This window comes from Lacerta agilis, chromosome 2, assembly GCF_009819535.1.
Source record: "Lacerta agilis isolate rLacAgi1 chromosome 2, rLacAgi1.pri, whole genome shotgun sequence".
Taxonomy (NCBI): Eukaryota; Metazoa; Chordata; class Lepidosauria; order Squamata; family Lacertidae; genus Lacerta; species Lacerta agilis.
The window spans coordinates 108,553,644-108,576,856 of NC_046313.1; the positions used below are offsets into that span (position 1 = coordinate 108,553,644).

At 49.1% G+C, this 23,213-nt stretch overlaps 2 protein-coding genes and 1 long non-coding RNA gene across 5 annotated transcripts; 2 read left to right on the forward strand and 1 right to left on the reverse strand.

Moving 5' to 3' along the window:
- Positions 1-517: 517 nt before the first annotated feature.
- On the reverse strand, positions 518-8,634 carry FKBPL (FKBP prolyl isomerase like). Of its 3 annotated transcripts, none has more exons than XM_033141705.1 (3): positions 8,595-8,634; positions 1,721-1,810; positions 518-1,580 (listed from the first exon to the last, which is right to left on the reverse strand). In XM_033141705.1, the coding sequence occupies exon 3, from the start codon at positions 1,469-1,471 to the stop codon at positions 524-526; it is 948 nt and encodes a 315-aa protein (XP_032997596.1). In that variant the 5' UTR covers positions 1,472-1,580; positions 1,721-1,810; positions 8,595-8,634; the 3' UTR covers positions 518-523. The 3 variants fall into 3 exon arrangements, with proteins under 3 accessions (XP_032997596.1, XP_032997597.1, XP_032997595.1); XM_033141706.1 differs by lacking the exon at positions 8,595-8,634 and adding an exon at positions 3,341-3,361; XM_033141704.1 differs by lacking the exon at positions 8,595-8,634 and adding an exon at positions 2,393-2,486.
- Positions 3,622-6,406, forward strand: LOC117042187. Its single transcript, XR_004426054.1, has 3 exons — positions 3,622-3,729; positions 4,534-4,629; positions 6,132-6,406. It is a non-coding gene; the product is annotated as an uncharacterized LOC117042187 (long non-coding RNA).
- A 391-nt stretch (positions 8,635-9,025) lies between the features above and the next one.
- Positions 9,026-22,348, forward strand: ATF6B (activating transcription factor 6 beta). The gene is given in 19 exon segments (XM_033141707.1): positions 9,026-9,147; positions 10,298-10,401; positions 11,876-11,957; positions 12,970-13,073; positions 13,159-13,287; positions 13,443-13,635; positions 14,802-14,989; positions 15,239-15,260; positions 15,263-15,325; positions 15,328-15,422; positions 16,791-16,882; positions 17,842-18,012; positions 18,656-18,763; positions 18,891-18,981; positions 19,170-19,240; positions 19,722-19,783; positions 19,786-19,832; positions 21,081-21,165; positions 21,847-22,348. Coding segments are annotated over 19 exon segments (2,148 nt in total). The 5' UTR covers positions 9,026-9,062; the 3' UTR covers positions 22,203-22,348.
- The last annotated feature ends 865 nt before the right edge of the window (positions 22,349-23,213 follow it).

The window sequence follows — 23,213 nt, forward strand, 5'->3', positions numbered from 1 at the left end:
GCACCCAGCCAAATTCCATGCTGGGTGCCAAGATCTGTATCTGTGTACAGTATTGTGTGGCTGCACAGAAATTATGCAGTCCTAGCTTTGATCTCCCACACAAGGGTTTGTGTATCCACTCAAATGGACTTAAGAACAAAAGCAGAGCCTGTTGGATCAGGGCAATGGCCCACCTAGTCCAGCATCCTGCTCTCACAGTGGCCAACCAGATGCCTATAAGAAACCCCAGGAAACCCCTGTGATTTCCTTCAACTGGTATTCAGAGTAACCATCATTCACGTCACAGAGAAGCAAAAACAATGGGGAGGGGGGGGGAACCAATTCAGGGAATCAAACCTGGTACTTTCAGAGAGTTTTGGACTACAATTCCCATCAGCCCCAGCCAATGACAAAAGGATGATGGGAGTTGTAGTCCAAAACACATGGAGGGTACCACATGTGCTCTATACTGTAAAAGGGCAGGATGAAAAAAAAAACCATACCACAAAGAGCAACATCAGCAGCACTTTTTCGTTCCTTTTATTTAGGCAAACATTTTCTGCATGGCTCGGGCCAGCTTGGCATCCCGAGCCCTGATCCTCTCCATCACTCTTTCCAGTTCTCTCCGGGCTGCCCGGTTCCCCGGTTCCACCTGCAGAACCCCCTTCAGGTCCTGCGCCGCCCCCTCCAGGTCGTTCATGGCATCGTGAGCCAAGCCCCGCCGGAAGAGGGCCTTGGTGTTGGCCGGCTGCAGGGCCAGCGTCTTGGTGCAGTTGCAGGCGGCATTGGCCGGCTGGTGCAGCCTCAGCTGGCAGGCAGCCAGGTTGGCATGCAGCTCCGCTTTGATCTGGTCGTAGTCCGGCGGAGGGGCAGCCACTACGAGCAGCCGCAAGGCCCTGGCATAGCGCCGTGCCGCAGCGGCAACGTCCCCTGCCCGGTACAGCTCCCCGCCCCGTTCTTTGTTGCCGAGGACCAAGTCCCACTTCTCGGCGGCACTCATCTCCCAGGAGTCTTTGGCCTCCGTGAAGCTCGCTAACCGGACGGTCACGGAGCCTCCCGCTGCCAACCTCGCCTTGGCCTGCTCCCCAGCCAGCATAGTCTCCAGGCAACGGTCCACGACCCCGTCCCACTCGGCATCGCCGCCACCCAGCTCCACTTCAGCCCACCGGTGGGTTGGGTAACTCAAGGGCGATCCTGGCTCAGCTTCGAGGAAGACCTGGCAGAGGGAGCCTTCTTTAGGCTTGTCTAAACCCGTGCCGGTCTCCAGGACCAGTTTGACGAACGTGCCGTCTGGGCAGGCCCAAGGGATGTCCCTGTTGGCTGGGTCCCGAGGGGGCAGGTTCTCTTTCAGGTTCTCTCCTTCCACCTTGGCCCTGCTCTCCTCTCCTCCACTCCCAACGGATGCGCCATGGCTGCTCCCTTGGCCAACGGCTGACCCCTGGTTGGGTTTCTTGCCCGGCATCTTCTCGGTGACCGGCTCTGTACTTGCCATCACGTAATCAACCGGTCAGGTGTTGCCAGCTTTGGGGGTGCGATGCTCCTGAACGCCAGCAAGGGAAGGGAAGGGCGTTAAGGAGCTGTTTGCGAGGAGGCAATCCGGCCTAGTAACAGCGAAGAAGAAAAAGCACAAAATGGCGTTGAAAAGAATGGGCAATTGCACCGCCTTTGCCTTGCCTCCCCACATTGAGCCCAGACGGTTCTGAGACCCAGTGTGGGGTATGGCAGTGTGCACAGTTGTTACCTTTCCACCCAACTCCGAATTACAGCTCAGCCAAGGATTCCCTGTGTGGCTCTGGGCGACGTCAACAGTCTTCCAGCTTCAGTTCCTCATCTGCAAAATGGGAACAGCAGCAGCTTAAATCACAGAGTTGTTGTGAGGACAAGCAAGCTAGGACTGTAAGAAGCATTTTTTTCTGAACGTGAAGGGGAAGTTTGGGCATTTGCCCAAATTAAATTCTGCGCACTGCTTGGCCACTGCCTTTCTGACCTTCTAGGGCTGCCATTTTCTCCCGAGCCACTAGAATGCCCGTGACCATTTGATGACATCACAGCAAGTCAACCAATGACTGGGCAGGGCTTGTCTTTGACAGCCAACTCTTAGCTCATTCTCCCTCGTTACGAAGATTACATACACCCAGCTGTCCCCCAGAAACTGGCTCCAAACACAAAATAGATTTAATATGCCACATAAAACAGAACAAATGAGGTTCTCAAACAATTCAGCACCCCATCTCTCCTTCCGCCAAAAACACGTCCATGCTGCAATGACCTTTCTGACAGAGCAGCAAAATGTTTAATTATATTTTTAGTCTGTGAAAGTCCCCCGATATTTCCCGCTTCATCCTATGTCTCACAATTTCTATTTATTCCCCCCCCCCCACCATCATTATCAACCATGCTCTCCTCCCCTTACCTCATTTGCTCAGTACTGGTCCTCAGCACTGGAAGGATGAGCAGGGCATATCCTTCAGGTTCTCCCTCAGTCACGCACTCGTTTATCTAGTCCCCTCCACGTTCCCCCCTTCTTCTTCTTCTTCTCTCCCCCCCCTCTCAACGTCATTTCCTCAGCAACCACCTGTCTTAGCAACCATTGTAAGCAGAAACCTTCCCTCAGAAGATGCTAGGAGAAAACGCAGGCAGGCAAGCAGGGGTCGTTTATTTATTTTGCCAGAAGCAAAGGAAGATCTCCCTGACTACCCCACCCTCGCCATTATGAAACAGGGGACTCCCCTTCCAATTTATAGGAGGACACCCATTTTCCTCTTGACATTTTTGTCTATGCAGCTGTTCAGTCAGCTGCCAGAGAGAAGCTGAGGTTTTTAAAAAACCACAATCTTTTTCACAGAGATGAACAAAGGATGTGAACTCACAACTCCCAAGCTCTGTACCAGAACCATCTGTCAGAAATGCAGGTAATATGAAAAATGCCCTAAGTTTTAAGCTGACAGAATCATCCTGCTGCTTTCCAGCATGAAAGGTTTGTTTCGTTTCGTTGGTTTTGTTTTTTAAAAAAATATATACAGTATCTGAAGAAGTGTGCATGCACACGAAAGCTCATACTGAGAACAAACTTAGTTGGTCTCTTAAGGTGCTACTAGGTTCCCCCCCCTTTAATATAGTACATATACATTAATGTCAGGACAGGTAAAGACAAGAACTCCCTGCAACGTAATGTCACCTTCCGTATTTGACTGGATTCAATGCTGATGGCAAATACCAGAAGTCATTTTAAAAAACAAAACGAGAGGAAAATAAAGGCTAAGAAATATGGACATGTGGCAGGAAGATGCCTGGAAACTCCTGAAGAGGCATATAAAAGACTATGGAAGATACGCTACATTATTATCAGTTATTTTCTTACCTGCCCTTCACCATAAGGTCGCAGGCAGGGCAGGTTATGGCAATTTAAAAATACAGCACTAAAAACAAATTACAGCCCCAAGAACGGACTCGTGGATTTCCTCAGATAGGGTAGAGAAGTCCAGTGGCATTTTAGAGCCTACCAATTAAGCCTAAGCCGCTTAAAAGCCTTTGTTGCTTTGCTGCAACAGATCAACAAAGCTACCCCCAACCCCGACCTTGTAGTAGAGGTAATAAAACTACATTTCCCACAATGCCTTTCTTTACTCTTCAACTCCACCTCCTTCCTTCCTGCCTTCTATAATCCTGTTTATGCAAGGGGTCTGTAGCAGAACTTCCAAGCTGACCGGCACTCTCCTCCTCAAAGCATGGTGTGACTTATAATTGGTGGTACGTATTTTGTTAATTTTCATTGGGATGGTTTTCGTTGCTGCCTCTTGTATGATGTTACGAGCCTCCATCCATAGTTCTTCAGGCACTCTATCCACCAAATCTAAATCCTTAAACCTGTTCCTCACTTCCACTGTGTATTCATAAGGGATTTTGATTTAGATTGTATCTTACTGGCCCAGTGGTTTTTCCTACTTTCTTCAGTTTAAGCTGGAATTTTGCTATAAGAAGCTGATGGTCTGAGCCACAGTCAGCTCCAGGTCTTGTTTTTGCTGAGTGTATAGAGCTTCTCCATCTTTGGCTGCAGAGAATATAATCAATCTGATTTCGATGCTGCCCATCAGACGATGTCCATGTGTAGAGACGTCTCTTGTGTTGTCGGAAAAGAGTTGTTTGTGATGACCAGCTTGTTCTCTTGACAGAATTCTATTAGCTTCGTTTTGAACTCCAAGGACAGACATGCCAGTTGTTCCTTTTATCTCTTGACTCCCTACTTTAGCATTCCAATCCCCTATAATGAGAAGAACATCCTTCTTTGGTGTCATTTCTATAAGGTGTGTAAGTCTTCATAGAATTGTACGAATAGGGTCTGCAAATGGAGGCAAGGGAAGCCTGGACTCCTGGATTCTCTTAGAATCAGGAGGGGGGGCACATTGTGTGCAGGCAGAAAGCTAGGTAGTCAATGCTCATTATACTAGAGGCTGAATTCCTGGGCAGGAGCCAGTACCAGCCACACAGATGTGTCCAGCTCCTCCAGGGAAATAACAGATTTCCTTTCCTAAGTATTTCCTCTCTCCAATTCAGCTTGCCGCTATGTGGCTAGGAGAATAGCAGCATCGCTGCGCAACGAGGATCTGGGGGAGCCTGCGTTGGCGTGCAAGAATGGGGTGTGCCCGCTGGGTAAGTGACAACCCCCACCCTACCCTACCCCACCCCAGCCTCTCTCCCTGCCAGCCGTAATCTTCTGGAAGATTCCCTTCCAGGAAATGCGGCCTCTGCTTAAGCCCCTTCCTTAAATCACCCCCTAAAAAAAGAATCACAAAACCTTTTATGTAAATCCCTTAATCTTTGTCTCAATTGGACCCCACCCACCCACCCACCCCCCACCCCCGCAACCAAACCCAAAACACATGTGGCTTCATCTGCTGTTCTCAATTACTCCTCCCCCCTGCCGCCACCCCTGTTGCTTTTCGCATTGTCAATTTTTTATTTGAATCGTTGTCCAAAATCTTCCCAGACAAGACCTTCTTTCATATTCATACTCTTGCTTGGGGTTGGGGAATGCAAGTGCTTTTCATGACTTACTATGAGGCAGAGTGTGGCAGCTGTCACAGGCAGCAGATTTCATCTTATTTACTAAAGGTGTTTAAATATGGCTTAAATTACTGAATTCTCTAAGCAGTGCGCATAAAAAGTTATTTTAAAAAACAACAGAGTTACAACTGATCATCAAAACAGCTGTAGGAGAAAGGTATTTTTCAGTCCTGGGACAGCTCAGTTGGTAGTACACAAGGAGACTCTTAATCTCAAGGTCGTGGGTTCGAGCCCCACATTGGGCAAAATATCTCTCCATTGCAGTGGGTTTAACTAAATGATCCTCGTGGTCCCTTCCAAATCTACGATTCTGTTCTATGATTCTAAGGTACCTGAAAGAAGAAGAGGTCTTTGCCAGGCGTTCAATGGGAAAGGGGCCTGTCCAATCTCAGCTGGGAGGCAGCTCCATAGAATCAGGCAAATAATAATTAATGCAGCGCTTCTGGTGGGAATGAGCCACGCACCTGAGCCATGGGGCGCCACTAGCAGCAGCTCCTCTGAAGATCTGTGATTTGGGTAGGGATATGGGCACAAACGTTGGAGGATAGGGAGAGGCAGTGTGGTGTTGGACGATAGCGCTGTCCATCTCCAGGTATCTTGGTATCATTGTCCTGGCATTGCCAAGGATCAAGTACATCAGGGAGGGAAGCCTGTGGCCCTCCAGAAGTTGTTGGGACTACAACTCCCATCATCCCTGACCACTGCCTGGGTCTGAAGAGAGCTGGTAGTCCAAAATGTTTGAAGGGAACCAGGTTAGTAGTTCCGTATCAGCCTTTGCTAACTGTCAAGAGCAAAATAAAAAAATTCCTTCCAGCAGCACCTTAGAGACCAGCTAAGTTTGTTATTGTTATGAGCTTTCATGTGCATGCACACTTCTTCAGATACCTTCAAATGCATCACACGAAAGCTCATACCAATAAAAAACTTAGTTGGGTCTCTAAGGTGCTACTGGAAGGATTTAAAAAAAAAATGTTTCGATTACGGCAGACCAACATGGCTACCTACCTGTGTCAAGAGCAGGCATTAATATCAGCATTCTTGACAGCCTGGGCAGCAACCACATATCTTATTGTTGTCTCTTCTTATAGGCAAGCAAAAAAGCACAATGCCGCCATATACTAGTTCCCCTGTCAGCCAAGTGGCGCCCCGCCCTGCTGCCACGTCAGAAGTTGGGATCCAGAAGCCACATTCTTGATGGAATAAAATGAGGGATGGCAGGAGGAGAATGACGGTCTGTTTGACAACTCCTGTGCACGCAGGAATCGAACAGACCTGAGCATCCTTCAGCTTCCCCTCCACCTCACCGTTCCGCTGTTAAATCTGCTTAAATAAAAGAAGCACTTTGCGTGCTCTAATACACCAACTCATTGTAAGAAGCATAATTTGGGGGTCGGTCGGTATGTTTTGCAGGAGATGGTTGTGAAACAGAATGGGAGCCACAATGTTTTTCTCTCTTGGGAGTACCGGTATTTTTTTTTGGCAGTCTCAAACTCGCGGGTTGGGGCAGGAAATGGGATGATGAAAGGAAAATAGAAACCCAAGAAAGAACACATCGGTATACACACACACACAAAGGTGAAAAGAACAGTATTTTTCCTCTTCAGCTGTCCTTCCACAGAAGCCATATATCTTTCCAGTGCAGTCCATTCTGCTGTCAAACCGTTCATGATGTCAGGAACCATCACCTACGGTAACGCTTAGCTAAAATCTGCTTCCCCGCAGTTTCCACCTCATTGGGTCTAGTCCTGCCCTTGTGTGCAACGGTGAACAGTTCCACTCCAGTCCTTCAGATACTTGAGGGCTGCTCTCATGCCTCCCTTTAATATTTTCTTATCCAGACTAGACATAATCAGCTCTTTCAACAGTTCCTCGTAAGGCTTGCTGCATACACACACCCCGTACATTTAAAGATTCCCCCAAGCAATCTTGGAAACTCTAGTCTGCATTTCACAAAGCCACTATTCCCCAGCAACAAACTGCAGTTCCCAGTATTCTTTGGAGGAAGCAACATGATTTAAACATGATTATTACTTACGTTATTTATTGAATTGAATCACCTATCTCATAATGGTGAGGGTGGGATGATCAAGAAGGGCTTCTTTGACTTTTGGTTGGTAGGACCCTTCAGCATCATGAACAATCTCTGGATTTTGATATCTGTTCAATTTTGGATATCCACATTAACACATACTTTCCGATTAGTCCCTTCCCTCTCCAGGGAATTGACAGGGTTGTATTACTATGGGGGGGGGGGCTGCCCCTGCTAACCTTAGCAGCAATCTATCAATATAAAATCTTTTCATAGGAGCCAACTCCTAGGGGTCTTCGCCCCCCCCATAAAATATTTGAGGGGGTGCGCCCCCCAAGTCGATGGGCACCATGTCATGTGATCGATTATGCAGAGGGGCTTACCTAGGCACCCCCCCATATTTTATTCAAGTAGGCTCCCTGAACCCACTCTTTCCTGGGAAAACTTTCCCTGTCTAAATTTGTTCTGCTGGTGGAAGAATGTTGCAGCCTTAGGAACTGGCTGCTTCTGCTGGAATATAACAAAGGGAAGGAGAAGCATTTCTTTGAAAGTCTGGATTTGATGGTGGATAAGAGAGAGCAGTAAAAGCAAAGGAAACCTGGCGTTATTTCATTCCACACCCTTTGTTAATATCATAGCTACATCTACAGCGTATCATGCCAAATCAGTCGTGCTGTGGGGCAATGAGGTCACTCATGGCAACCTTCCCTTGCCTAGTCGATAACACCCCTGATGCGCCTCTGAAAAAGTTTGCCACAATTTGCCCTGCTGCCCTGGCAAAACAAGGGACTAAACCAACCTGCACGTGTCACATCCGCTTTGAGGTTTTTGTTTCATTTTTACAATCAAGCAGCATACAATTTTTATATAAAATAATAAGTAAATGCCATTTTAAAGCTGGCATTTTTTTCTTTTTCACTTTCATATAAAATATTTGTATTGGGGTTTTTTCAAAACAAAAAGGATGGGTTTTAAAACATATAAATGACTAAATAGCCCCTTGTGCTCCTAGCATCTTTAAACACTAACCATTGGCAGTGGAAAGCATTTATCTTTTTAGACTCCGTAGCTCCATACAAGGAGGAAAAGTCCTTTGTCAAAATACCTGTGCACTAGACTGCTTGTTTAAAGATACAAATAGAGCCAGAAAGATGCATGAATAAAAACGACAGCAACCTTTAGGTGGAATATAATATAAAGTGCGCCTCACTATCCTTAAACACCCGTGTGAGGGAAATGATGCTGTTTTCATTTTACAAACAGGAAACTGAGACTAAGAATATGCCACTTATCCAACATTTTTCAAGGGCCAAGGAGGTCTAATAATAATATAATTCTTAAAAGGAATAGAAACCCTCATTAAAAAACTAAACTACAATTCCCATAAGCACTTGCGCGCCAAGGTATTGGTTCCCCCCTTCTACACGCATGCGCTCTTTTCCCAAGATTCTATGCACGTGCAACGCAGCGCAGCGCCTGAAACCTCTATTTTATCAGTGCGCGTGCGCCGAGTTATACTTACCCACCCATGCCTCATGGAATGCGTTGACGCAGCGTGGTGCAGCCGGCTCAGTCCCTCGCGCTGGAATTTCAAGACGTCCGGGGACAAGCGCTGCGCAGTTTCCCCCACTGCGCATGCGTCCTTCGACAACAAGCGCGGCTCCGTGAGGCATCCCACAAAACAAGCGGACATTAAAAAAAAAAACGACTTCGCATTCCATAATGCGCTTGCGCGCTGTTTATAGCAACCGCCGCGCGCAATCGCACTTCCGCCTTTTCCGCGTGCGTTCCGGCTCGGTACAACTTCCGTATCATCATCCTTCTCCACTGGTGGATATTCCGGCCGTGGCCCGCCTCTTGCTCGCTCTGGTTGGCCGAGGAGGCACCGGAGCTGGCGTTCCTATTGGGCGCTTCTGTTGTTATGGCAGCGGGGGCGGGCGGGAGCCGGAGTCGGCAGCGCAGCATAGTGTACCGGGAAAGCGGAAGGAAAATGGCGGCGCTGGCTTCGGAGCTGCTGCTGCTGAGCGACTCGAGCCGTTTCCGCGCGGATAACCTGCTGAGCAGCGAGGACTGGGGTGGGTGGTCGTCGGGAGCGGGAGGAGGAGCGGGGAGCCGGTGGGCGGGGCTTGTTTGGGGTGGGCGGAGCGTGGCTGTTGGGGAAGGGGCTGCAAAGGCGAAGACGGTGGGAGGGAACGAGGACCCTGCGCTACCTTAGCCCACAGTTTAAACAGATGCGCGACAGGCCCTCTGCGTCTCCACGAGGCGGAGGGGCGGCGCTTCACCTGGTGGGTGCCCACCTGCCATGCACCTGCCGAGGTGGGCTCTAGTACAGCCCCCTGCAATGCAGGAGTCTTTCACCCATAGGACTGACAGAAACTTGTAGTATAAATTTGAACTATGAATTGACAACCCATTTATAAAAATAAGAGTTATGATAGAGATGCAGAGGGGGAAATCATTACATTAAGATCCACAATATGGGGCTAGGGAAGTCAGAAGGTATTATATGTTTATGTTTTTAATTCATTTGTTTATGTAAACAGAAAAATGCAAAAATAAATGTATTAAAAATACAATTTTTTAAAAGTGTCTCGCGCTCTACCGACTGAGCTTATGCCTCAGGGATGTTTGAGTTATTGGCTTAACAAAGATCTGGAGGTTCACAGGTCCCCACCTTCCCATCCCAGAGTTAATGCCATCCGTCGTGTTCAGGACACGTTGACTTTAATCTTTGAAGTACCACAAGGCTGCTTGCTCTTTGTGTTGTTTTTTACCTGTCATAATGTAGTTGAAGCAAAGGCACCTGCTGTGAGGTAAAGGACAAACCGTGTGTGGTCTTTTATTATTATTATTTTTAACAAAATACAATGCGTAAACAACATCAGCGAAAATCGAAAATATACATGCAGCGAAATGAGAGGGAAATCTTTAAAATATATTAGTGGATTCAGTCAAACTGGCAAAAACATTCTTATTTGTATTACCATGGATGTGAGTTGTTTATGTGGCTAATCACCAGAATCTAGAATTTCAGAACTGTATTATAAGGGGTGCAGCTCTAGTTGTATTTGGGGAGAAGGTGGGGGCTAGGCCTTGCTTAATGCATACACCCGCAGATGTGCTTGGTATGGGCTGTAAGTGGAAAAAGGAGAGCAGTAAAGGGTGAAAACATGTTTTGAGTCTGTTACTTGCCCTACTGACTGCACCTTCCCATTCTCCCCACAGATGCAGGTCTGTACAGCTGCCTGGAAGACGATGGGGATGTGGCAGCTGAGCTCTTCCCCTGCCTCGAACGCAGCATTGTGTATGGTGGCTGTGCCCATTCCCTGGTGAGAGCTGCCTACTGTCACATGCCTTCCTAGAAAAGGCTTTTTACTTCCTTGTGATCCCTCCCATTGCATAGCAGGCATGCTCTTCTCACCTCCTGTTTATCTTTATCCACTCCCTGCTACTTTACATCAGTCCTTAATTCTGTTTTGTCTTGAGGACCTGCTCACCCTCATTCCCTGTTGCTACATCTCTGAGGGCACACGCATGCATAATGGTGCTTGTGCATGACATACGACAGTGGTGACGAACCTTTTAGAGAAGACCGAGTGCCCAAACTGCAACCCTAAACCCATAATTTATCGCAAAGTGCCAACATGGCAATTTATATGGGATAATGATGATTGTCTTCATGTGCACATAAAAAAAGATACTATAAAATTTTGGGGGGGAGGATTGGCAGGAGTTGTGGAGCTTTTTGGGGGGAGGGGACGTGCAGATAAACACTAACACACATGGACAACACTTCCTGTAGCAGGCTTGAAGCTACAAATCCTCTCAATGCTTGCCGACAGCAAAAATAAAAAAAAAAACCAACCTTGACGCAGCCGCAAGTCACACGCAGTGTCGTCACTGACTATCTTCTGCTCACGGCAGCAAACAATCCAGCCAATCACGGCGGGGGAGGGGAGCGGTGTGGCCGAATATCAGCTGGTTGGCGGGTGCACAAATCCCCAATGCTACTGTGGCTGGTGCGCACTATAGGGAGCGTTTCCCTCCCACAGTGGTGGTGGGGGGGAGCAGCTGCCCGCTTTGCCAACCCCCAGGAATGGCCCTGCTGGGGCGATGGCACGTGTGCCAACTGAGAGGGCTCTATGAGTCCCTCTATGAGATTCAGGTCCCTTATCTTCACAGTGAAAGAAGCATTTTCCTCTTTAGATTGCATGTACTAGATTTATCTATGTTCACCAGGCGTGGGTGAGACCTCGGTCCTTGAATAAGCTGCCCAGATATATACTACCAAATCTGTGACGCCAAGCCACACACTCATCTCCCGCTACAAGTTTAACCCACTCTTGCCCTACAAAACTATAAATCCCATACTTGTTAATAAGCTACACCCACAATAATACCCTCAAATTCACACCTTTCACTGGCTTGTTGCCTGTCTGCTGTGCATGCTATTAATATACATTCATTCAGGATGTACAGAAGGCGAGAAGGGAAGCACTCCACCATCTCTGCTAAAGCACGAACAACGTGTGGTTCATCTTCTTCCTAAAATGTTTCCTTTACAGTGGAAATAGAATGTTGTAACATTAAGAACTGATGCACGAGTTTGCGCTTCTCTTCTCCCCGCACAGTTCCTTTTTTCCATTTTCTGTTGCATCGTTTAGATTGTAAACCTGAAGCCTTATTATTGATCTTTGCAAGCTGTTTATTTATGGCTAAAGAGGGGGGTAAAAATGCTTCACAAAAGACACACACAGAGAGATCAGTTTTTTTCTTTCCCTATCCTAACGCTCTGGGCAGCAGTTCAGTGATGGGTTCGACCTGGACATGGAAACGGTGCCCCCGGACCCACCTTGGGACCCACTGCACGACTCTCTCTTCCCAGGTAAGTATCTTTGTGAGATTGCGGGACGGCTGTTGAGAGCCTGAGAGATGCAGAGCTGTATGTATATAGTAGGTGATACAGTACAAGTGTGTGGAAGAAGTGCATGGGGACGAGATCCACATTAGGCTAGATCATCTTTGTGAGTTAATGCAAATAATGCCAGCACTCTGATGCGCCAGTGGACAAGATCCCAGGTCTGATTCCCCTGTCTCTCCAGTTTAAAAAAGTCCGTGAAACATTGGAGAGTTACTGCCAGTCAGAGTTGAAAATTGGACTAGGTAGAACCTGTGGACCAGTTGGTATAAAGCAGCCCCATGCTACAGAGGGAGACCTTTCTTCCAGTTTTGAGGGGTAGAGGAGAGGGCTGTTGCCTTCAGGCCCTCATCATGGGTCTCCCAGAGACATCTAACTGGCCACTGTCAGACAGCGGGTCAGACGGGTCTGTTACAGCAGGACATTTGTTATATCTGAGCCTCAGTGTGGTTTGAACAGCCTAGAATTAATATGGAGCAAAGTTTTTTTTTCCTCCCCCACCCTGGACCACCTAGTTAAAGTGTCTGACCTCAGACAGAATATCTTATATTCAATGTCAGCGATGAGCAACTAAACTGGCTGGTGGGTAGAGCAGCAGAAGGCGTGAGAGGGCATATTGCTTTCACTGATCTCCCCAAGCTCTGCCCCACCAGCTAAGACTCAAAACCACAGAATAACCTGTGGCTTGCGTTTGGCAGTTTCCCTCTTCCTGAAGGCAGCTTGGCGGGGGTTAAGCTGCCCTTTGCCATTGGACATCAATATAGCCCATTTCAGGGCTTGATTGGGCTTCTTGGAAACAAGGAGCTTCTCTTTCCCTTGGCACCTCCCAGACCAATACTTGTCCAGCATTTATTTTCAGTGCAAACTTCCCAGGGGCCACAGGGGCATAGAGGAGATAAGTTTGAGCGACTTCTTTGTTTCCATGGTTGAACTGGCTGGCAGTGAAAGCATGTTGGTGATTTGTTCACCTTCTTCTTAGAGCTGCAGGTGAAGTCGGAGCCCGTCTCTCCCGCCTCGTCGCATTGTTCTGATTCCTCTACGCTGTCCTCTTCCTCTTCCTCCTCCGCTGATCTCTCAGGGCAGGTAAGTTGTCGACCTCTTGATACAGTAGAATCTTGCCTCCTGCCTCTTGAGCTCTTGTGCTCAGGCCTGCGCTTTTCTCTCGCAGGCCCCTGGCCAGGCCGACGTGGTGGGAGTGAAGACAGAGCAACCCCCCACCCCTCCGTGTATGTTTGGAGATGTACTACCGCCCCACTTTGGCACTGTGCACATCAATGTAGTCCCGGCTCTGAGACAGGTATGTAGTGGATGAGAGAGAGGGAGTAGAAATCGCAAGTGCCTAGGGAGAAAGGGATGCAAATTAAGGCAATATGAGACTCCTGTGGCAAAAAAATTGGGTCGTTTAGTTTAACCTAATATGGTGCCCTTCAGAATAGCGGCTTCACTGATCAGCTTGTTCTGTTAACAGGGAAACCAGCAGCTCCCAATAAAGCCGAGAGCATTCTCAGCCGGAAGCCCCCCATTCAGCCAAAGCCAGTTGTGGTCACCACTGTCCCCGTGCAGCCTGCAGCCACGTCCAGTAAGACCATCTTATTGCAGCCTGTACCTGTATCCCAGCCGCAGGCTATCAGCCCAGCGATTTCAGGTAATGCTTTTGCTGGCTGGGGGTTGTGATCCAGAGCATATGAAAGGCCACAGATTGGGCAATGCAGAAACAGAGAAAGGTTCGGCTAATAGGAGCTTGCTTGAACCCAGGTTCTAAGTGCAGCTGAACACGCTACTAGGGGGCACACAAGTCCTCTTTTCAGTTTTTCCCAATGGAAGGACGTTCAGTGGTTGCTCATGAGAAATCAGCCAAACGCAGAACTTCTAAAAACTAAGTTCTTTATTGTGCAGATATTTACAGTGGAGCAAAAGTGCAAACGTCCATCTCATCCCTCTGCAGAGTCCGGGAATGAACCCTTCCGGTTCTTTGTCCAGCAAAAGAGGCGCGGGATCCCGAACCCCGCCTCCCCTTCCATGTCTTTCCTGTCTGCAAACTCGGGGCGCAGGAAACTGTCCCTGTTCCCGCTTCCCCCTTGGTGCTCAGGCTCTGCGATCCCTTCAGAGCCCCTGCACCGACTTCCTGCTTCCGACTCCCCCTCCCACTGGAGGAATGGTCGCTTCCTGCAGAGGAGGGGGATGACGAGCTGGTGATCAACGGGGTGGGTTCCCTGTACTGCAAATGTTCCTGGGATGCTCCCTGCCCAGGGGAGGGGGTTTCCCAACACCTAATGTTAAATGTGGCACCCAGGTGGACAGTTACCCTTGAGGGCTTCCCTTGGAATCCACCGGCCCTCTGAGCCCCCTTGGTTATGAGGTAGTCGGGGTGGTTGCCATTTTTCTCCTTAGGAAAGTACATAGAGCTGAAGTTGGAAGAGTGCCACTCTCCTCCCCCCCCCTTCCTCTTTCAGCTCTCTCTGCTTTTTAAGGCTCACTCACTTCATTGGAGCTGGCGTTCTCCTTCAGAACATGCTTTCTCAGTCTCTTGGGAGGGGGCTGATCACAGGGAGTAAAGTGACATGGGGCCACCCTGCTCAAAAACCAAATGTGCCCACGAGGCTGAAAATGTTGGCAGCTCAACCTTTCGAACTGTTTTTGTGTTACCTTTAATTGTGTTATTTTGCTGCTACCCTGGGGTCCTTTGAGAGGGAGAGCAGCATAGAAATTTAATAATAAACGAATAACCTTTCTTGCGAGGCAAAACTACAATGTATGTATGTGTGGCAGGCATGGATTTATAGGACCTTGCCTTTTTTTTTTTAACCTCAGTTCCAGCACAGAGTGTTGTGATTTCCCAGTCTGAGCTGCTGCACCTCCCCGTCTCTGGGCTGATCCAGGTTCAGTCCCCTTTAAAGGAAAGTCTCCCAGCAAAGCCAGCTCCCTCTGCCCCCAAACCAGAAACCAAAACTATTGTCCCGGCGCCAACGCAAATAGGACCCTGCAACCAAGAGATCGATGTAAGTACTTTTTGGCCCCCTTCTTTCTGCTGCTCCAGGGTTCACCGGTCCTGTCCTGGGACTTCTCCTGAACACATGTGACTGGGGGTGGTGGTATATTGCTGAACATTATGGCCACGTGTGTGCTGTGCATTTGTATTGTAACCCAATGACAATTGGAGGGCCGCAGCTCCCCATCTCTGTTTTAATGCGAGAGTGTATGCGTGTGTGAGAGAGTAACATCGCGCCCCCCTTGCTAATTCTCCAAAGATCAAGGTACTTAAAAGGCAGCAGCGATGATCAAGAACCGTGAATCGGCCTGCCAGTCGCGGCGGAAAAAGAAGGAATATCTGCAGGGTTGGAGTCTCGGCTGCGGGAGGCCCTGACGGATAATGAGCGGCTGCGGCGGGAAAACACTCTCCTTCGCCGCCGGCTGGACTGTGTCCTGAACGAGGTGAGTGCCTCCCGGCCAGACCTGCAGCTTTGTTGGGTCCCTCACCCCCCCACACACACCTTGTGTGCATGCATATTTGTCCATCTGCATTATATCCACGTTTCAGCAATGTTTGATGCCAGCAGGACTGCAACAAAATGCTGCAGTGTAGCTTGGCCTCCTAACAGGAGCTCTTCTGTTCCGGATGTCAGCCAGTGACACTCAGCACTCCCTGTGGCTGCCAAGTCTGCTTGGTTCTCACTGAGCTGGTTTTCAGGCTGGTGGAGAGGTGGGATTGCCCCGTTAGATTTTAATTTTTCCAATTCTTTCTGTACTTCTGTAAACCTCGGGGTTCCTTTGAGCAAGCACAAACCTCTCTCGTTTCTCTGCGGTCCCACTTTAACCCCAGTCCTGTTGGCCCTCACCACCTGAGCCTGCTATTAGAGGGAGTGATTATGGTACAACAGGAGAGGCCGTGGCCCAAGAAACTCTGCCTGACTGCCTCTTGCACATTTGCTTGGTCGGTTGCATGACTGCACACAATCTCACCTCTGCAGATTGATGGAGTTTGGAGTGAAGATGTGATAGCCAGAATGCAGGGTCATCCTATGGAGTCTGGCAGTTTGGTTTTCCTTCTGCCTGTTCTGCCTCTCCTTGCGGGAGAAAATAGGGAACAAATATCATGGTCCTCTTCCTTTGTGGACCAAGACTTCCTCCTTTCCCATATCTGTCCTCCCTCCTGTTCTGGGCAGGGGTGGGCTCTTCATACCTGCTGAAATGCATCACTTCTGCATCTAGAAATATCTTGCCAGCACTGAAATGCTTACACCTGTGGAGGTGTATTTATATTTATAGTTATATTTATTTATATTTATATTTTTACCACCCTTCATTAAGACACAAACAGGAAACTAAAGCAGCAGTAAAAACTGTTCTGGTGCTTAGCTAGTAAAATGAGTTTTCACAAGTTCAATTCCAGTGGCTCAGCTGCTAACATCTCCATTGTTTTATGAAGAACAGCAGTTCACTTTCAAAATAATCGCTGTTTGGTTCTGTTTGTCTAGAAATCTTTAAACATGTCATTTGGATGCAAGTGGTTAATGAAAAGCTGCTCTTCAGTGACGGGAGCCTTTCTCTAGATGTTTTCTAGTTTGTCTCCCTTTGTACAAGATGTCAGCTGGGCCGTCTACCAGTACCATTCAGGGCTACGATACGATGGTGCCCACTCCCCAAATGGGAGCCCCAAGCTTTCACAATCCCTTGGAAGGGACACAGTTGACACCCTTGGCTAAATAATAACGATTTGGGCACTGCAAGGGCAGTGAGACTTCTAAGTGGGCAACATGCCTCTGTGGCCATAACCCCTTGTTTCTTGCCTTCTCCCTGCAGAACAACGAGCTGAAATTTGGCTCTGGCAACCGGAAAGTCATCTGCGTCATGGTGCTGCTGCTCTTCATAGCTTTCAACTTTGGGCCTGTCAGGTGAGGCTTCAGAATGCTTGCGGGTCCCTCCAGTCCCACAATTGAGGAATGAATGACTTTGCTAGGCAGTCCTTGTCTGGGAACCTCTGAAGTTGGCAAGGCCCCAGAGAAATTGGTTTCCCTCGTAGGTGGTGAAGCCGGCATGTGTAGGCTTGCTGAATGTTGGGCAAAGTTTAGCAGACTGGATAGGGAAGCATATTTCCTGGGTGAAGTTGGACTAGAGCCCTGAAAGCTCTCCCCTCCGCATTTCTTGTAGGCAACTCTCCTTTTTGCATCACGTTAGGGAAGGAGTACGTGGTCTAAACCACTGAGGCTCTTGGGCTTGCCAATTGGAAAGTCGGCGGTTCGAATCCCCTCGACGGAGTGAGCTCTCGTTGCTTGGTCCCAGCTCCTGCCAACCTAGTAGTTCGAAAGCATGCCAGTGCAAGTAGATAAATACATACTGCTGTGGCGGGAAGGTAAACGGCATTTCCGTGCGCTCTGGCTTCCGTCACGGTGTTCCATTGAGCAGAAACGGTTTAATCATGCTGGCCACATGACCCAGAAAGCTGTCTGCGGACGAACGCCGGCTCCCTTGGCCCGAAAGCGAGATGAATTTGCTGCCAAGGAGTGTGGTGGAGTCTCCTCCTTTGGAGGTCTTTAAGCAGAGGCTTGACAGCCATCTGTCAGGAATGCTTGATGGTGTTTCCTGCTTGGCAGGGGGTTGGACTGGATGGCCCTTGTGGTCTCTTCCAACTCTATGATTCTATGATTCTACCCGGGACTCTAGGATTCTATGAGCGCCGCAACCCCATAGTTGCCTTTGACTGCACCTAACCATCCAGGGGTCCTTTACCTTTACAGATAGGTTCATAGATATTTTAAGAAATAAGAACAATTCTAAAGTAAGCTCAGACCTCTTTGGTAGAGTGTCCCTGAACCCCTCTAGGGAACCTAACTCCCCATTTCCATCTCTCCAGCATCAGTGAGCGCAAGGCAGCAGATGTGGAGCTGCCAAAGCAGGAGGTGGAGGCTGGCCCTGGCCGGAGGCACCTTTTGGGCATAACAGAGGAGACCCACGACACTCCAGAGGAGGAGCAGAAAGAGCGGCAAGAGGAGGCCCCAGCCAGGCTAAGAAAGGCACAATTCCGGTAAATTTGGGGGGCAGGCAGGAGAAACAACAAGGTGGTGAACATCAGGAGAAACAACCTGCCCATGCATCTCTCTGTTAAAATATTTTGGGGGCCCTGGCAACCAGGAAGAAATCCTTGACTGTGTTTGGATGTGATGCTAAACCAGGGGTGAGGGTCCTCAGGCTTGGAGGGGCCCAACAATAGCCCTTCATGCCTCTCTGACGGCCCCATTTGACTCTGCCAACTCATACCCCTCCCCACCCTTACTTTATTTACTTGCTGCGTTCCTGCCCCACCCATTTCTCCCAAGGAACTCAAAGGTGACATTGGAGGTTTCTAAGCAGAGCTTGGATGGCCATCAGTCATGGATGATTTAGTTGAGATTCCTGCATTACAGTTGTATGTTGCAAAATGCAAAGTTGGCTTGGCAGGAAGGGAAGGGGACTGTCCAACTGCAGCCAGCCCACCTTGTGCTCTTCTCGAAACGTGGTTTTGCTGCAGGCTGAGCAGCTACTTACAGATTGTGTGACTCCCAAATCACCATGTGCTCTTCTCAGCTCTTCCTCAACACATGATTTCCTCTCTCGGCCAATCTCTATTTAAAATTCACATTTTCTTCTCTCTTCCCCCTCCCCACCTTTCTCTCTTCCTCCACCCTAAGAAACCTGTCGGCTCCCTTCTCTGACATGAAGGACCTGATGCTGAGGGACTTGGACAAGTTGTTCCTCGCTTCTGATTGCCGCCAGTTCAATCGCACTGAATCCCTCAGGTGGGTCTGGGGCAGGAGAAGGGAGGGGGTGCAGTTGCGGCTAAGCATTTTGGGGAGGATTTTGTGAGCATTGAGTCCTGGGAACATAGTGTTGACCCTTCTTCCTGCCTCCTCTTCCCCCCTACAGACTGGCAGACGAGCTCAGCGGCTGGGTCCGCCGGCACCAGATCAACCGCAGGAAACCCTCGCAGTCTCGCAAAGCAGCTCAAGCCAGCCAGGTGTGATGTGGATTGTGGGGAGGCAACTGTTTGGGCAGGGAAATGGGGGGTGAAGTGGCGATAATCCCTTGTGGGGCTAGACAAGGGCACCCAGAATCTTACTGTGGTTTGCCAAAAAGGTTGAGGGCAGTGCCAGGGGCTCTGTTGCTTCGCATCCTCTTCATCCTTGCTCTCGTTCTTCATTTCAGGAAAAGCCACAAAAGAAGCCCCCTAGCCCCTCCCGCTACGTGCCTGCCAGCCCCCCCAGGCACCCTGAGAGGTAAGCGGCTTCTGCACCCAGTTGTTTTGAATTAGCTCCCTGTTTCGATGTGGAAACACTCTTGGGTCACCCTGCCCCTCTGGCTTACAAGCTAGCCCCCCCTCCCACACACACAAGAAAAGGGAACAGGGAGGGAAGAGGAAGAATTCAAACTCCGCACCAATTCTTAAGTTCTCATAATGACCAGCTGGCACACCTCAGGGGGGAGGTGCGTGATTGAGCTGGTCTCTCACAGCAGAACGGATGGAGTGAGCCCTGCTTCCCACCTCCCTCCAGAGGCTGGCTAATGGAACAGCTGCCTCCAGGCTGAGGGAGAGGAGGCCTGGTGGAGCCTATTCAAATTGGCTCCTTGCTTCGTTGTCCCTCCACCCACCTGCTGGAGACTCCATTTCTGTGTCCCGTGACACTGATGAGGTGAGAGCCATTATGTTTGCAAACAGATCTCCTCTCCACCCCTCCTCCTCCTCCTCTGCCTTTCTAGGAATTCCCTCAGTCAGCTGCAGGTATACCAGCACCCTGACCACACGGAACACGACTTCATGGACGCATTGACCGCCGCGAGGATACTTTCTACGTGGTATCCTTCCGCAGGGTGAGTAAAGAGCGGCTTTCAGGGACACTGAGCCACTGGGAGAGTTGAGCAGGCAGTGCGGTGCCCCATATTTTGCACTGCACACTGTTCTCCTTCAGGCATGTGGCTCCAGACAGAGAGCCAGGAAGAAAGCAGTATAGAGGAAGGAAACCCTTTCAGACTGAAGTAGGCTCGAGATATGCCTTGGGCAGAAGATTACAGGTTGCATAAAGGCACACTGGGGCAAAGATGCAAATGGAGAATTTCCCCTTCTTGGAAGCCACAAGGCAGGAGGGCCTAACCTGTGGCCCTTCCTGTTGTTGCTGTACTACAACTCCCATCAGCCCCTTCCAGCATGTCTGGCGCCTAGGGATGCTGGGGCTGTCCCCAGGCCCCATCCCTTTCACAGCCATACCCCGTTCCTACCTCTGCTTTGCACCCATCTTTTAATTTTTTTTTTAGCTGGGATAATAGAATTGTAGAATTGGAAGGGACCATGAGAGTCAACTAGTCCACCCTTGCAATGCAGGCGTCCGGGATGATGAACACAGTCCTTGTGCTGGCATTTGTGGAGTCTGGGAGCCAAACGGGGAGAGGTTGTCAGGGTGTGTCCTTGAACTCCAGCACACCCTGGGTCTCTAATTCTTACATCAGTGATTATTTTGTCATGAAATTCCACTCATTATTGATCCAGAGCAGAACTCCGACTTATAGTTAGCAGAGTAAAAAAATTAAACGTTGCAGGATTCTAAAAAAAAAAAAATAGACCAGAGGCAGTTGTATTTCATCCAGCAGGGCTTTACTGCTACTGAAGGCAAATGAGCATAATGGTCACAAATCCAATACATTCAAGACTGGCACTGTCCATAAGAAATCCAGTTGCCTCAGACTTAACTTAAACTTACAATAACTTATAATAAGACTAAACCTTAACACTAAGCATATGTACAGAACACCACACCAGAAGGAAAAGAGATAGAAAGAGAAAGTGACACCCAGGCTCTTCTGGCCTTATATTATAGTCAGCATGACCTTGACAGAAGAGATAACAGAACCAGTTTAGGCCAGCTGTACTCAGCTTCTCTGAAGCAATAACCCAAACATCAGAAACCTCTGCTTTCTTCTTTCACACAGGAGAAGCTTCCAGAACCCTCTTGAATGAAGTAGAATAGGAAAGATCAGTACATCAGATCAATACATATTTTCTGCACAAAGAAATGCAAACTGACAGATTTTCCCATCCTGTCTCTTCCCCTCTTTTAACCTTAGGATCACTTGCTGCTGCCTGCCATCAGCCACAACAAAACCTCCCGCCCAAAAATGTCACTGGTGATGCCAGCCATGGCTCTCAACGGTAAAAAAGAAAAGAAAAGTGCGGGTAGACTTGAGGACTTTGTGTCCAAATGTTTTGCGTGAGATGCAGTCACCACTATACTCGCATCTCCATATCTATATATATATATGTATATCCCTGTGGCGCTGTGGTCTAAACCACTGAGCCTCTGGGCTTGCCGATCGGAAGGTCAGCGGTTTGAATCCCTGCGATGAAGTGAGCTCCCATTGCTCTGGCCTAGTTCCTGCCCAACCTAGCAGTTCAAAAACATGCCAGTGCAAGTAGATAAATAGGAAACACTGTGGTGGGAAGGTAAACTGCGTTTCCATGTGCTCTGGCTTCCATCATGGTGTCCTGCTGCACCAGAAACGGTTTAGTCATGGTGGTCACATGACCCGGAAAGCTGTCTGTGGACAAACTCCGGCTCCCTCAACCTGAAAGCGAGATGAGCGCCACACCCCATTGTCGCCTTTGACTGGACTTAACCGTCCAGGGATCCTTTACCTTTACCTTTTTTTACCTATATTATGAAATTTATACCATAAGGTGCCAGGGCAGGTTACAATAATATGTTATATACAGTTAGGAGGGGGAAAGACGACTATTCTCATTCCCTCCAGAGGGAGGGTATAGATTCTACGAAGGAAATACGAAATAAACAAATAACAATCGCCTTCTTGCTTTGCTTTGTTTCTCCCCCAGAGAGCCTGTACAATTCGTCCCTGGGCTACGAAGTGATGATGCAGATAGACTGTGAGGTCATGGACACCCGCGTCATCCACATCAAGAGCTCCACGGTGCCTCCCTTCCTGAGGCGGCACGACGCCGCCACCCGCGACAACCGCACCCACCCTTCTTCTCCGCCGGCCTTTTCCGGGAGAGCGACGGCCCGCGCGGCCTTGCGGGCCCCAAGGCCCACCTTGCCCTCAGGCAGGCGGCCCCCGCAGCGCACCCTGTACCTCGGGAGCATGGGGGGGGGGCTAAGCCCAGCCCCTGCTGGAAAGGGTAAAAAAGGGAGCCCCCCCGCCCCCGACGACACCGGGGAAGAGCACCCTTAACGGAAAGTGGGCACCCTCCCGCCAGGGGAACGGACCTGCCCCCTCAGTGGAACTCCTGCTCGTGCCAAGGAACGGGCTACACCACTTCTGTCAGCTGATGTCACGGCTGCCTCCAGGAGGGCTCAGTAGGAAATGTGGTTTCCTGCGGTTCGGGGTGCTGGGGGTTGGCACCGCAGCCACTACCTCTCCCCCCCTAACCCCCCCCCCACTGCCTGGCCCAGTTGAGACTTTCTGTGCGCCTCTGCTGCCCCCTGATGGCTGAGACTAAGGAACCTGTGCATTTGGGTAAATGTGGGAGAGTGAGGAAGGGTGTCTATTTTAAACTACTGTCTCCAATCGTGTGTGTGTGTGTGTGTGTGTGTGTGTGTGTGTGTGTCTAGGAGAGGGGCAAAGGGAAGTTTGCAAAATTGTGTGTGTGGTGTGTGTGTGTGTGTGTACTCCCCTCCCAGTTACTCTGATGGCACTTAGACCTGCCCCCTTTGGATCCTCATTTTTTATTTTAAAAAAGATAAATAATAGCTGCAAAATAAACTTAATATGTGACCGAACCGTTTTCTCTTGCTTTTTTCCTTCCCCCTAGTTTTCAAGCACCACAGTACAGGCGACTCATATCGTTTGAACAAGAGAGCTGTGTCCCTTATTGCTGGCAACTAATGTGGGGTGGAATAGACAGAGGCACAGCGCAGTCCAGGCAGAGAGCAAAGCTTATCTTGCTGGTTTTGTCTTTAGTTTCAAAATACTGCTGCCCGCTCCCCTCTGGCGAAAAGCCGAGTGCTTTTGCAAAAGCTGCAATCCGATCACATGCCGTATTTCAATATTCAGTGAAGCTACAACCTGTCTTTCAGCATAGCAGGGCCTACTCTCTGGAACTCTCTGCAGGTTGATACCATGCAGGTGCATTTGTACGTTTTTCAAGGCCAGCTGCAAACTTTTTAGTTTAAGACAGGCCTCCAATATACATTATGTATATTGGTTTTAAAACTGAATTTTATCTAGATTTGCCTAATTTTA

Bases quoted from the DNA above. Each gene is read 5' to 3' on its own strand.
- FKBPL (XM_033141705.1), bottom strand. From the start codon at position 1,471: ATGGCAAGTACAGAGCCGGTCACCGAGAAGATGCCGGGCAAGAAACCC.